The sequence below is a fragment of the Gymnoscopelus microlampas genome (genome assembly GCF_963454915.1).
Source record: "Gymnoscopelus microlampas genome assembly, chromosome: 17".
Lineage (NCBI taxonomy): Eukaryota > Metazoa > Chordata > Actinopteri > Myctophiformes > Myctophidae > Gymnoscopelus > Gymnoscopelus microlampas.
In genome coordinates this window covers 30,453,386-30,468,363 of record NC_139954.1, presented here as the reverse complement: position 1 = coordinate 30,468,363, position 14,978 = coordinate 30,453,386, and the positions used below count along the sequence as shown (strand labels likewise).

At 42.5% G+C, this 14,978-nt stretch overlaps 2 protein-coding genes across 2 annotated transcripts; both read left to right on the top strand.

The window, feature by feature from the left end:
- Positions 1 to 2,861: 2,861 nt before the first annotated feature.
- On the top strand, positions 2,862 to 6,462 carry LOC311064229 (protocadherin 8; the record flags this gene model as incomplete). Its single annotated transcript, XM_084084063.1, has 3 exons — positions 2,862 to 5,288; positions 5,535 to 5,733; positions 6,149 to 6,462. 3 exons carry the CDS (start codon positions 2,862 to 2,864, stop codon positions 6,460 to 6,462), a joined length of 2,940 nt encoding a protein of 979 aa, XP_083940189.1.
- A 1,969-nt stretch (positions 6,463 to 8,431) lies between these two features.
- LOC311064556 (leukocyte cell-derived chemotaxin 1-like) lies at positions 8,432 to 12,707 on the top strand (the record flags this gene model as incomplete). Its single annotated transcript, XM_084084420.1, has 6 exons — positions 8,432 to 8,530; positions 9,380 to 9,520; positions 9,636 to 9,749; positions 10,256 to 10,409; positions 11,705 to 11,889; positions 12,480 to 12,707. The coding sequence occupies exons 1-6, from the start codon at positions 8,477 to 8,479 to the stop codon at positions 12,705 to 12,707; spliced, it is 876 nt and encodes a 291-aa protein (XP_083940546.1). The 5' UTR covers positions 8,432 to 8,476.
- Positions 12,708 to 14,978: the final 2,271 nt, after the last annotated feature.

Genomic DNA, 14,978 nt, shown 5'->3' with positions numbered 1-14,978 from the left:
GAATTAGCATTCCTGCCCACAAGGGATTTGAATCCTTTACAGCATTGGTTCTCAAAGGGGGTACCAGGGGGTCCCCAGCAAAATGTGCTAATATAGCGTCACAATCATTAACCACTTTAACCATATTTTATACTTTTGCTATTCAAAAATAGCAGATATAGGCCTACAAGCCCGAGTCCCGCGCTATGAGCTTGTAGATCTGCTATTTTTTTGCCAAATACATATATCATGTGTCCTTGACATGAAAAAGTTTGAGAACCACTGCTTTTCAGTGAGTGCATCTGGCATAGCCGGGCCATCCATTGAGCCCAATTGGCCGTATTTGCGGGTGGAGCTGGGTGGAGCTGGGGGGGGGGGTAATCTCTGTCACTGCACTAGCAACTCCTACAGGCTGGTCAGGGTAGCGGGGAGTGGAACTGGGAAGGATAGCGTGTTCCTCACTTCCTCTGCATGTGTTCCCGGTGAAACTCCACACTGTCTATGAAAAGAAGCGGCTGGCGTCTTCATGTAGTGTAGGCTACTGGAGGAGATGCATGGTTGTCCCCCTCCCCAACCAGGCAGTCGGTCGGCAGTGATAGGGACTACAAGGGAGAATTGACTAAATTCAGAGAAGTGGGCGGTGTGGTCACAGTGGTCATCACAGTGATGGAAGTGATTCACTTAAAAAAAACATAAATGTGTTTTTTTTAAGTGCATAGTCCTTATAGGGCTATGCACATGTGTCATGTGTTTCTAGCCAATCACAGTCCTGAATAGTCATGGTGGCCAATCACGGTGCAGGGTTAGGGGCGTACACTGGTGGCCAATCACAGCGCAGGGTTGGGGGGGTGCAATTGGGTCGATGTCCAAACCTCACATAAAGGGGCGGTCGCACCGCCCAAAAACAGCAAACAATAGGATCTCAGATGAATATGCCAGAGTGCTATATCCTCAGTCTTTACATGTAGCCTACAGTATTGGGTATTCTGAATACTGGGTCATATGAGGTGACATTTAGGACATGCTGTTTACATGCATATCAGTATTTTGTTAATTTGTTGAGCATACATTGTGTTTTGTGCTGCAAACTAAATGACCAAAACACCTTCAACTTGAACTTGAAACTATATCCAAACATCATTCGACATGTGCAGTTAACAGAATAGTCATTAGCAATAAAACAGGCTGTGAAAACTATAAAATAGAATTATGTCTTTATGTGGGATTTGAACTTTGGGGACAGTCAGATGGATACAGTTATAGTCACCAATTCTTAATTGACAAAAGTATCATGTGTATGAACATGTGAGGCGACCACTGAATTGGGAGGGGGGCGTTCTGCTCGTGCAAAGGCACACGTGCACGCACCACGAACGTACACAAAAAGCATGTAGTCTATATTATTCTAAAATGAGGAATGTTTGTGGAAAATAAATCGAGCTTTAAATGGCTGTAGCCTGGGCCAGTGGTTCTCAAACTTTTTCATGTCAAGGACCCCCAAACATTTGGCCGCGGACACCCCATCTGAAAATGTTTTATGCCAGGGACCCCCAGAACAGAAGATTTATGTTAAAGAATTATACAAATTATTCAACATTTTCCAAATATTTTCAAAACTTTTCAAGAATAGCAGTACAAGCTTGCAGCTGTGAGCTTGTAGATCTGCTATTTTTAGATAGCCAATAAAATATGGATGAAGGGGTTAAAATGAGTGTGATGCTGTATTTAAAAAAAATGGCTGGGGACCCCCTGGAACTCCCTCAAGGACCCCTGGGGGTCCCCTGACCCCACTTTGAGAACCACTGCTGTATAGCCATATACATTGATGAACAGTGCAAAAAATACCTCCAAGCAATGGCATGTTTTCCCCACTTTTCCCTTTGCTATATTTACACCCATAGGCAACACACTCAAAACAGGCTTAGGGGTTTTTATGAGGCCTTTTTTATATTATTCTAAAGCGAGGGATTGGTCACACTTGGTCTCATTAGCATGAGGAGCTGTGGCTATAAACCCCGCCGATGCAGAATGTGGAGCAGTGTTGCCATGTCCGCTTATTATAAGCGACTTTGGGCTCGTTTTTCTGTAAAGTTGCTTGTAAATAATTGATAGTTTGCGGGTTGCGGTTTTTAAGTGTAGTTGCTTATTTGGGCGTGTTTCCTAATGTTGTTTAAACCAGTGGTTCTTAAACATTGTCATGGCAAAGACCCCGACATCAATATATGTATTTGTCCACGCACGGACCCCCATCTGAAAATATTTTGTGCCAGTAATATTTTAAAAATAGTTTTTTTTTACCCTTATTTTTGAAAATAGCAATTCATAAATTTAGTTCCTATAGCTTCTTTTGGGGTTGTTTTCATAGAACTGGTTGCTTGCTGTGTCAATTTTGACAGCAAATTCAGATTTAGTCTGAGTCTTTTGAATAACAGTTTAATTTAGTTTTAGTCATCTGAAATGGTCTTAGTCTAGTCTTAGTCAACTAAATATCAAAAATGTTTATTCTTAGTCTTTTAGTCACAGTACACAGTACAACACTGCATGGTATGGTACCTAAATACCAGTGTTATTTTTGACAGCAAATTATGAAATTCTTTTGAAAAATACACCATTTAGTTTTAGCCCTATTTTAGTCATCTGAAATAGTTTCGTCTAGTCAATTAAATGAACACTAGTTGCTTGTTTCTCTCGCGAAACCTGGCAAATGTGGAGCTGTGTTGAGGGCGAGGCAACAAGCGCGTCTCACTGACTCCGCTCCGCGCGGCGAGCAACTCTAACTTTCACTTTGAGCACAGTTTCAGTTCAGAACAGAGCGGTGGTGCTGAATGGAGAGCGCTGCGTGAGGCTGCCTATTGATGGGAGAAACAACAACTCTGAAGAAGATGGTGCGAGTTAATTTCACAGGCTGGATTTTTATGTTAATATCGATTCAACATATTCTTTTTGTTTCACCGGTCGAGTCCGAGGGAAATACCGTGCGGTACCAGACCAACGAGGAGGATGGACCGGGCACGCTCATCGGAAACCTGGCCAAGGACATGTCCTTGAGTCTGTCTCATCATCACAGCACCAAGACCAATTTCAGAATGATGAAACAATTCAACGATTCGTTCATCAGGGTGAGAGAAAGCGACGGGGAGCTCACTGTGGGAGAACGAATCGACAGAGAGAGGATATGCAGGCACGCTCTACAGTGTCTCATTACTTTTGATGTGGTCAATTTCTCAAAAGATCGGTACAAATTGATCCACGTCGAGGTGGAGGTAAAGGATGTCAACGACAACTCTCCGGAGTTTCCACATAAGGAATCTGTGGTGGAGATCTCAGAGAATGCAGCTGTGGGCTCCCGTGTGCCTTTAGATCCAGCTGTGGATGCCGATGTGGGATCGAACTACATACAAAGCTATCAAATTTCTGTCAACAGTCATTTTTCTATTGACGTGCTCCTGAGAGCGGATGGGGTTAAATATGCGGAATTGGTGCTAATGAAAGAGCTAGACAGGGAGACTCAGTCATCATACACAGTGGAGCTGGTTGCCACAGACGGAGGCAACCCGCATAGATCGGGGTCAACAAAGATAACTATAAAAGTGACTGACTTCAATGATAACAGACCCGTTTTCGACCAGAATAGTTTTTCGGTTAGTTTGCCAGAGGACGCTCCGGTCGGCACTGTTATATTGGACTTAAACGCAGTTGACGCTGATGAGGGTTTAAATGGAGAGGTTGTTTATGGATTCGGAAAACAGGTTTCTCTCGAGATCCGAGAACTTTTTGAAGTGGAAAATAAATCAGGCCGACTGGTGCTCAGAAGCCAAGTCGATTACGAGGACAAAAAAACGTACGAGCTAGACGTGCAGGCGACTGACCTGGGATCCAACCCGAGCCCCTCCGTCTGTAAAATCATAATTCACGTCAAAGACGTTAATGACAATGCCCCAGAAATAAGCATCACCCCAATGACCTCCATCACGACTGGCATCGCATACATCAGCGAGGCAGCAGACAAGGACAGTCTAGTGGCGCTGATCAGCACCTTGGACAGAGACTCTGGCGTCAACAGTCAGGTTCACTGCACGTTATACGGCCATGACCATTTCAAACTCCAGCAAGCCCACGAGGACAGTTACATGATAGTGACGGCGGCACTCCTGGACAGGGAGACAATCAGCGAGTATAACTTGACAGTGATGGCCGAGGACTTCGGGTCACCTCCGCTCAGAAACATCCTCCAGTACACCATTAGACTGAGCGACGAGAACGACAACGCCCCTCAGTTCAGCAAACACGTCTATGAAGTTAACGTGGTGGAGAACAATGCACCTGGGGCATACATCACAACGGTCGAAGCCAAAGACGCTGATTTAGGCAGCAACGGTAAAGTGACTTACAGACTTTTAGACAGCGTTATAATGGGTTCTCCAATGAACACATTTGTTTCACTCAATTCGGTGTCTGGTTCAATATATGCTCTAAGAAGCTTTAATTATGAATTCATGAAACAGCTCGAAATACACGTCCAGGCAAGTGATGCGGGGTCACCACAGCTGCAGAGTACTGCTGTCATCAGGCTAAAAATAGTTGATCAGAATGACAACCAACCCTCCATCATAGAGCCAGTTCTTTACAAAGGCTCTGCTGAGGTTTTCCTGCCCAAAGACGCACCCGCAGGTTATGTGGTAACCCACATAAAGGCCACAGATGCTGATGAGGGCATAAATGCACAGCTGTCCTACAAAATCACTGAGGGAGGACACCTGGGCTTCACCGTCAACAGAGCTACAGGGAAGGTGCATGTGAGTCGTCAACTGACTTACGATCTGACAGACAATGTCAAAGTCACAGTCACAGTCAGTGACAATGGAACACCTGCTCTAACCTCCACAGCCACAATACATTTCGGTTTTACTGAAGGCACTCGGTCCAGTGTGCCCTCCATGGTTCAAAATGACAGCGAGGAGATTTTTGAATGGGACATGTCCATAGCCATAATCATTGTCCTGGCAGGGAGCTGCTCCCTGCTCTTATTGGCCATCATTCTCATCACAACCACTTGCAGCCGGAGGAAAAGAGAGAAGAGAGAGGCAGCAGCATATGATGAAAAAGAAGACATTCCGGATGTTGAGAGTGAGGAAAGTGGTCATATTGACTCATTGATCACTAACCACAAAGCCAAAGCGTTTGATGTTCATCCATTTCCAGAGAAACCCCCATTGGCCAGCAGCAGCACAATGGAAACAGGCTGTGAAGATGGCCGACAAAAAGCGACCATGTTTGAGAACAGCAGGGTGATGGAGGGCAAATTGAAGGTAGGTAATCATGTTTGACTGATCTTAAAGAATACTGACTATGCAGGTGCTTGTTGCAAATTCACATAACCAAATGAACCCTGAACATTTGACAAAAATAGCAGATCTACAAACTCAAGTGTCTGCAACATGTGAGCTTGTAAAAGGAGAGGACAAAGTACAGACCCCAGAGGGACTCTGATCAACTAAGTATATTGGGTTTAAATGGTTAAATTGGATGTGAATATTGTGTTTCCCATCTCGCAGGGCTACTCTACACTACCTGGATATGGAAAAGAAACACTCAGGCCTATAACGATATGGAAAGGCAATTCATTCACCACCATTTCAGCGAGAGATCCCCAGATCAGTGGGAAAGATAGCGGCAAGGGAGACAGTGATTTCAATGACAGTGATTCTGACATAAGTGGAGATGTTCACAAAAAAGAGTCTCCACCGACAAACAGTAAGTATATAGGCCTACTCCAATCATTTGTTTCAAACTAATATCATAATCATGTTTCATAGTGAAAACACAAAATGTCCTGAACAATTAAACTAATGGTGATATCCAATTAAACTAATGGTGATATCCAACACAAATCCCCATACTGCGTCCTAGACATCCACTGATATCATTATGTTCATGTCACCTATCAACACAGTAAAATCCCAGAGAGTGTAAAAACTAAGCCTTAATGGACCCCCATTTCTACACTCAAATTAAGTCAAATTAACAGTGCGTATTTTACTGTGTTATAAATGACATGGGTAGAACCATACATCAGGCTTAATCATGATGTAAACTATGTCATTCGGTAGCACCAGACACCCTTGTTCATGCTAGCGATGTATTAATTACACAGTAACTGTTTCCACAGATCTTTGGGCATGTACAAGCGAGTGCAAGATCCTGGGCCACTCTGACAGATGCTGGAGCCCATCAGCTACCAGGCCAAACACCAGCCTGGCCAGTGCACCCCATCTCTCAACATTCTCCAAAACAGCTACGCTTCCGCGAGATGCCAGAAGAGAAAATTATTGTCCAGCCCAAATACCCAAGACGCATGGCCTGCAAAGTGTTTATGAAAAAGTCCAACACGAGGAATTTGACTACATACTTGTTGGTCCACCAACACCAGCCAGAATACAGGAAGCTGATGAGATCTCCATGCCAGAGTATTCACACTCCTAGAACTCTACAGTATAAAATCATGAGTTTCTATACTGTGTAATGAATGATCAAAAAGAAGCTAATCAAAAAGGAATTCTCTGCCTTTATACTGTATAGTACTTTTACCTTAATTGACTCCATGTTGGATTGTTGCAGTGTTTTGTATGTCTTCTGTCTCTTATATGGCTCTTATAGGCTAATGTATGACTGTTTACTGTATCATGTGTAATATGCAAGATTTTGTATATCAATAATATATTTTTCATAATGATTCAATGTAAAGAACAATTTTATTATGACTTTTGAAGAGCATGTGTTACTATTTAAGGGGCATGACCAATGGACAATTAGGCTAAAAAGGGGCCTTCTGAAGTGGAAAACAATCAGTATCAAAGATTACCCTGTTTGTGGTAGATTTTGTCACAATGTTGCACAAATAAATATTCAAAACCAGAATACTATTGTTCTGCTGATAAATCAGGCTAGAGCATAAAGCAATAGTTCCAGTTATATGGGCTTATTCAAACTAAAAAGAAATGGTGCAGGCACAGTACAACTTATTGTCTCCAGAAAATATTCATTAAGCCCACAGAATAACCTCAGTTAGACAACTGAGCACGTCCAAATTGCCTTACGGGCTTATAAGCTACAGTAAATACAATGTGGTCCTCAAGCAATTGTGCCTACAGTGATGGGGAATACAAACCAATGTCATCTTCTTTACAAGGTAAAAAACAATGTAATTACTGTGCTGTGTTAATTTGCATACACATCCAGCTGATCAAATGCTGTTTCAATTACATATTTTTCGAGGGTCAAAGAATCCCTTCACCTTTCTGATTGCCTCGCAGCTTGCCAATTATCCCAAAAATTGTGTTTCAAACGGTTTCTAAGCAACAGTGGCAGTGCATATTCAAATCTCTTTAGCACTGTGTTCACCTTCTTGTTAAGTTGTGATAAGGAGCAAGTAACTTTGGCCAAGAGATCACCTCCCTTCTGTTGTCAAATCAGAAAACCCATTATCAGACAAGGTTGTGTATGTGCATGCGTTCGCAAAGTGTTCACGCATGCCTTGGCTTTAAATAGCCTACATTAAATCCAACTGCAGTGGTGGAAGAAGTACTCAGATTTAAGTAATAATAGCAATTCCAAAATATAAAAATACTCTGTTACAAGTAGGCCTAAAGGTTTTCAAACTTACTTGAGTAAATGTACAAAATTGGCATCAATATTTACAGACTGTAAGTTACAGTACCAAAGGGAAAGTACTCAAATGTTTCAAAATTCCTCAAACTTCTAAAATAGCCGATCTACAAGCTCACAACACATACGCGACGCGTTGTGTTCTTGTCAATCTTGTATGCATGCATTACGTTACCAGTCCAGGTAAACTACTCAATCCCTCTCACACCTGACATATTCTTGTCTTATGTGTGAGAAGTAGGCTTTTGCAGACAACTACAGTAAAGGAGCCTACAGTATATACTGTATAGCCTAGTTCAAACCCACATTAACAATTAGCATACAGTAGGCTATTTCAGTTCATTAAGCCTACTTTGTTTTAGAAGTCAGGACACATGCACATTTTCCGATTACTTTCTCTACCTGAAGAATTCCAGCTCCGTCACAAGCACGTCACTCACACTCACATGTGAAATGGTCCTCTTGTGGACACCAAGGAGAATCAACAGTGGAGGTAATATAGGCTACAGAAAACAACATGGGAGAAACTCCGGAGAAAGAAAATTCCTCAAAATTTGAAAATTGCATGCCTCCGGTAAGAAAATATTCTAATTGTAGACTACATCATTTAAAAATATAGTGTACTATATAGTCTACTTGCAAGATCCGAAATTGGACATAGGCCTAGATTGTTTATGGATAATGGGAAACAGACACTCATGTTTTGCAATCTACTGTATGTGGTTTATCATGTTATTCTAAGGCATACAGCACATCGACTAGTCAGTCCCCTGCTGCAATTGGTCGCCTTCTAAGATTTGGAGCTGCAGCTCTTATTGTCGGGGCAGTGTTGATGTTGTGTGCATCCATTGGAGCTTTCTACCTGTGGAAAGTCAGTGATAAAAATGTAAGTATTACTACGTTGCCATGCCTGTTGAATGAGGAATACTTATGCAAGTACATAATGATATAGACCTAGGCGGTCTTTACTAGGTGGTAATCAGCCCACATAACTGGTCAAAATAATGATTTCATTTTCATTCCCAATGTATTTTATTTATGAAAATGTCAAAAGAGATATCATCAGTTGAAATGGCCTATCAATAAATGCCACATTTTCAGATCTTGAAATAGCATACCTTTCTCTTCTAAGCTGCACATTTTAAATTCCATTTGAATAACTTGGTCAGGTAACTTTGCCCTACCTCATTAGAGATACTGGAATATTTATTTGTGTCATAATGAGCTCCCCTGTAGGGCAAATACCTCTGTCAAGGTCTGCAGCAGTATCCTCTGTGGTGCTCTATTCAAATCTGCATGTGCTTAGAATGCAACATCTGTCCAAGACGGAGAGTTTTTCTTTCGCAAAGGGAGGACACCAGCAACATTATGTTAACTCAGTCAGACAAAGTGCATATGGCTATAGGGTCAGACTCCAAGTCTATTTTATTTCTATTCTACTGTCTCTAATCTTACCTGTGCCTATCCTGTTTTTCATGCTTAATAAAGGTATATCTATATTTTACCACTTAAACCCTATGTACTGTACTTCTGATTGCAACGAATAGCGAAAATCGTGATCTACAACTTGTGATGCGTTGCGAGCTTTTTTCAATTTCCTTTTTAACTTTCACATTTTTTGTTAACTTGAGGATGCAAGGATTAGGGTGGTTAAGGTTACTGTACTGTCAGAATGTAAATAACAAGAAATTACCTGATAAATCTGTCACTAACATTATTCTTTGCATTCAACCAGGTTTATAATGTTCATTACAGTATGAGCATTAACGGGAAGGTGAAGGAGGGGTCGATGGAAATCGACTCTGATAATAATCTAGAGCGGTTCAGAACTGGGAGTGGAGATGAGGCAGCTCAGGAGATTCACGACTTTCAAATTGTGAGTTGCCCTTCATTTCCCTCCAGCTGGAATAGCTCAAACGCAAATATGGCATGTGCTTAGGAAAGTAGCGAAGTCGTGAGTGTAAACATGGCAGCTCTGTGATTTGATACAGGGAATCACAGGAATACGCTTCTTCGGTGGGGAAAAGTGCTATATAAAATCTGAAATCAAAGCCACCCTTCCTGACATGGGAACTCACAACAAAGAGTCACTGATGTTTGACCTGGTATGGTATGCTTCATAGATATCTCTCTCTCTCTCTCTCTCTCTCTCTCTCTCTCTCTCTCTCACACTCTCACTCTGAAAGTAAATTACCATTTTGGATTTTACTGTGCAAAAAGTCACAATGCAAGTTTCGGCATGTTCAGTTGTTAAATATATACATTTTTGCCAGTTTTTCCCAATTTAGTCATAATGCCGATTCCCTGATTTCCCCACACACTTGTGTAATCTTGTATCTGCTGACCCCTACTCGTTGGTCTTCGGACTGGTTTTCCCTAGGGATGCAATCGAACACACGTGGAATTACCTGCCACTTCTTTTCACCTGCCAGTGAGGAGCCTCATAGGGAGGACATATGGTGCATGCAGATGAACAACCCTTGACCAACCTGTAGGGGTCGCTAGTGCAGCAACAAAGACCCCCCCCCCACCCCCATTGCCAATTGTGTTTGTTGGAACGATATATGCATCACATGCATGTGTACAATGAAGCCTCTTTGAATCCTATCAGACAGATGAAATCATGCCGGTGAAGTATGATGGCGAGTCTCTGATTTGGGTTGCGGCAGACCAGCCCCTGAATGACACCAGCTTCCTCAGTACCAGAATCCTAGACCTCTGTGGGGACCTTCCCATCTACTGGATCCAACCTACCTATCCTAGAGGTGGCCCTGTTCACCTGTTGCTCCCTGTTATCATAATTTGTCCCGTAGCCTATTAATAGTGTATATGGCAAACCAGTCAGATTGAAAAAGGTGCACTCGTTTTCACAGACCGAGGTGCGCAGTCTGAAGGGGACTTAAGCCACGAGAGGCACCACCGAGCGAGCTTAGGCGAGCGATTCGCCGTGCAGAGCGTTGCGAAGTGCCGTTATGTCCCGATAGCGACAGAATTGTAAATCATCGTCCCCCATAGTCTCGGTACCTCCGAAACGTTTTCTTTTTTTTTGACGGGGGTAGCGTTGAAGGTTAACTCGAAGAAAACGAGCACTCCTTTTCCAATCTGACTCGATTTCCAATCATACTGTAACATACACTGTAAAATCCTAATCCTTATGGGTCCATTTGATTACATTTGTACACTTACAAATGGATAAGTTAACACTGAGGATGATGCTGTGTATATTAGGGCTGGGGAATATATCGATACTTAGCATTTATCGTAAATCATTATAATCGTACCATGTTCTTTTTTCTAATTGTGAATCGTGACACACAATTTTGTTGCTTAAATAACACAACAACAAGGTAATTACTAAGCCAGATATCTGAAATACCATACTTAAATTAGAACTGCCACATTCTGCTGCCATTATGATAATGGCAGCAAAATGTGACAGTTTGACTACCTGTTAAAGTACCATGCTGTCCACTGTGATCAACATCAACTAGATAATTTGACATGATTTTCCATACAGATATCGTTAAATCTATCAATATATCAACACACATATGGAAGTAGTTACTCGTTATAGTGATATTTATATGTTCCCATATCGTCCAGCCCAATAGGCTGTCTTCATATAGTCAACATTGGCATAGTTGTAGAGTAGGCCTAAGTGTTACCACTTGTGATATTGTAGGTACATTTCACAACCCCTTTCAGTACGATAATCCTGGTCATCCACCTGGACATGAACACGCTCCATTTAATGTCCTCCTGTGTGGCAATGATACCTAAAACTTTTTCCAATTTAGGTCCTTGTCTGGGAAGTTAACACACACTTACACAACACACTAATGCCCCGAACACACACCACATTTGGAGACTTGCACAAAGTGTCTTCCATTAAAAAAGGATGATCCTGAAATATGCAAGAGTGTTTGATATCACTGCAGCTAATTCAATTATTCAGGACGACCAAGACAGTCGTGCCTATGTAGAATTGAGCTCTGAGGACATGTATGGTGTCTTGTCCATGATGACCCAATACCCGTGCCTCCTGTGGCTGCTGTAACAGATGGAGAAAGGAGAAAAAGAGACACTCAGCGAGCCAAACGGCAGTTTAGCATGGAGGAGTTTGAGCCAGCTGCTGAGGAGAAGGACGCAGCGAGCCGTTCGGAGGGTGACAACAGAGCGGCGGAGGAAGAAGAGGGTGCGTCGTCTGCGATGGGGTCGGCGCTTAATCCTGAAAACCCTTATCACGTGAGTCTGGGACATGTCCACGGCGCTCTGTTTATGATAAACAGGGTTATTATCATTGCTGCTGAATTATAGATGAGCTATCAGAGTCGTAGGGGATGTAATTCCAAGCCCTAAAGCAACCCCTAAAGAAATGTATTATGAATTGATGTTTCCCCTTTTGCAACACCTTCACGGATGAGTTTATAGCTCCATGCTTGGGTAAACAGCCTTGCCATGAATTTAATCCCATAGAGATAAGTACAAGATTGGAAATTGACTAACCCACATTCAGTCTCTCCATCAGTTCCATGGGCTGTGATGGTTTTGGGCGAGTGGGTGTCATATTAGCAGCTGTAAATACAGGTCACCTGGGTGATGACAGCCTCCCGTTATTTATGACCCCTATGAACTGGTGTGAAAATCATTATTCCCAGTCATATAGACATAGACAGTCATTAAATTTCTCTTCGCTCGGGAAGAAATTGAGTCATATTTTTGAGAGAATCAGACTTTATGGTTAAACGAGGTGGAATTCAAAATGAATATGAATTAGCCTTAGAGTGCTGAAATAAAGACAACAAACGTGGGCTAACTTTGCTTCTAATCTGCAGCGCAGTGAAGGTGCGGGAGAGGAAGGCACCATGACCTTTGACCCAATGCTAGACCACCTGGGGATCTGCTGCTCAGAGTGCCGACGCAGCTACACCCACTGTCAGAGAGTATGTGAGCCGCTGCGAGGCCACTGGCCCTGGCCTTACAACTACAGGGGATGCCAGGTGGCCTGCCGCGTGATTCTGCCATGCCGCTGGTGGGTGGCGCGCATATTAGGTGTTGTGTAAGAAAATAAACACACTGCATTCACGACAAGCACATTACAAAAGACGTCAAAATATATTAACCCCATGCTCCTTAAGCAATGTTTTTATGCATGGATATTTATTTTCTAAGTTGGTATTTGGTTGTAAATATGTCATGCTGCCAGCAAGCTATACTGTACTTGTTATGCATGAAACAAAGATCATGGCGCATGATTTACTAAGGATATTGCCAACAAAGGCATATTTTCACCTGGACATTTTGCATGCAAAACAGGTATACTCTCTTTGTAGGCACATCACATTTTCCTCAGAGGGAAAGAACAAACAAATGTAATATCCCTATTTGCAGATTTACATGACACAAATACGCACATTAGTATTTTCGCATTATGAGGCTAAAAGCACTGCACTGTAATGGAATAAAGGAATGAGATTGTAACGCAGAGGCTGCTAGATGCTTGAGAAACTCAATATACCTTTTCTGGCTGTCTTCAATAAATTCAAATGATAATACACGTAGCTTTGATGTAGAAGAATTTATTGTGTCACATGTTGTGTCCATGGTCCCACTGGGCCTTTTTCTGATAAAACTGATGTGACAGCAATGGTTGACATAACTCCCATTCACAGTACAGGATCAGGTTCAAGGCAAAACAATTTGTGCACACTGACATCTGCACTGATGTGAACTAATGTGATACGAGTGTCAGAACAACGGTGGAAAACAAACATTTCCATAAAAGTGACATTTTAATAAATTAAATTAATAAAAAGGGAGCATGAATGCAAAGTAACCAGATGAAACAAACAACACAGGGTAGAGCGCAGTATTTTTCCCTCGCCGCCATTATTGAGGCTTGTGACATGTTGGCTATTCTAAACGTTTTGAGAAAATCAGATTACTATCTCTAAAGCCATACGCCAACTTTCTAAATAATTGAAAAGAGCCACGCCGCGATCAAGACGATTTCACAGAGGGTGATCCCAGCACATCAAATTACAACAGATGTAAAATTGCACCATATCTGCCACTAAAGCCGCATTTGACGCGGTGTGAGGGAACAACACAAAGAGATGCTTGTCTCTTTACTTGGAGATCTTTCCTGTTTTTTTTTTCACGGGGGTAGAGGTGCTTATCACATCTGCAGTGCTGATAAGACGGTCTCTGTGCCTCCGTAGGCTATATAATATTAATCCCTCTCCGACGTCTGCAGATGCACTTAAAGGAAGGTGACAAGCATGACATATCCAGGACCTCCTGATGGCTCGAGCTCTGGAGTGCAGCCGCTAAAAGAGCCCCAAGTACCCTGAAGTGATGTAAATTTGCAGGGGGAGTCCAATTTCCATCACAGCGCTGTCACTGTCATGGTCATTAAACTAAATCAACCCGCTGTGTGTCACATAGCTCCCATTTTAAAGTCCCCTCAATAATGGAGTTATACTTGGACTGCAGATTGCAGCACCACATTGAATGTCTGACCTGACAGCGGGCGTAAGAGTAGGCCGTACTTTATTTCATCTTTAGAAATCACAGCCAGACTGCATGTGAAGCAAGGTACCCCGTGAAATTATTAATTGAGAATTTCTGACCTCAATGGATCTTACTTGCACTGGCTGAAGTTCAGCAAGACCATAATAATCTATATATGTAATTATCTTTATTTAAATGCAACTGAAAGTTACACATGGAATACTATAGCCTGATTTATTCTTTGTCGTATACGACGGAGCATACAGCAGGCGCATACTGTACGTATGTATGTATGCCCATGGCTGTCAGCCGTTTCCTAGCATTCCGCTCAACATGGGTTGATGCTAGCACAACACGAACACAAAGGCTCTGAATTTGAAGCTAGACAAAAGGAGATGAGAAACTCATGGCGAAAAAGAAGAAATATCACCACAAACAACTACTCAAAAATGCCATTTAAAATTGAGGGAAAATACAGTACATCACTCAGAACAGCAGTGTTTTGATATCCTGAGGCCGCCGTTTAAAAGAAAAACTTGTTTCCTTTTGCCATCCCTCTCCCAAGAAGAGAAACGTGCCCCCGTTGCGTAGTAAAGGCGAATGTGTTGGAAGAGCGGCTCCAGTGTGTGAGACAGTGGCTCCTTTTTGTTTGCATCCCCTCTGGAGCCAAGCTTACCCTGGGAGCCCTGCAGGCCAGGGAACAAACAGAGCTTTGTGAGCACTGACCCGCTGTGCCCAGCAGCCAGGCTGCAAACCTTCACTCCTGTGCTAATGGGAAACCACAGAAGAGGAGTGCACAGCAGCACAGGGAGGGGAGCGGT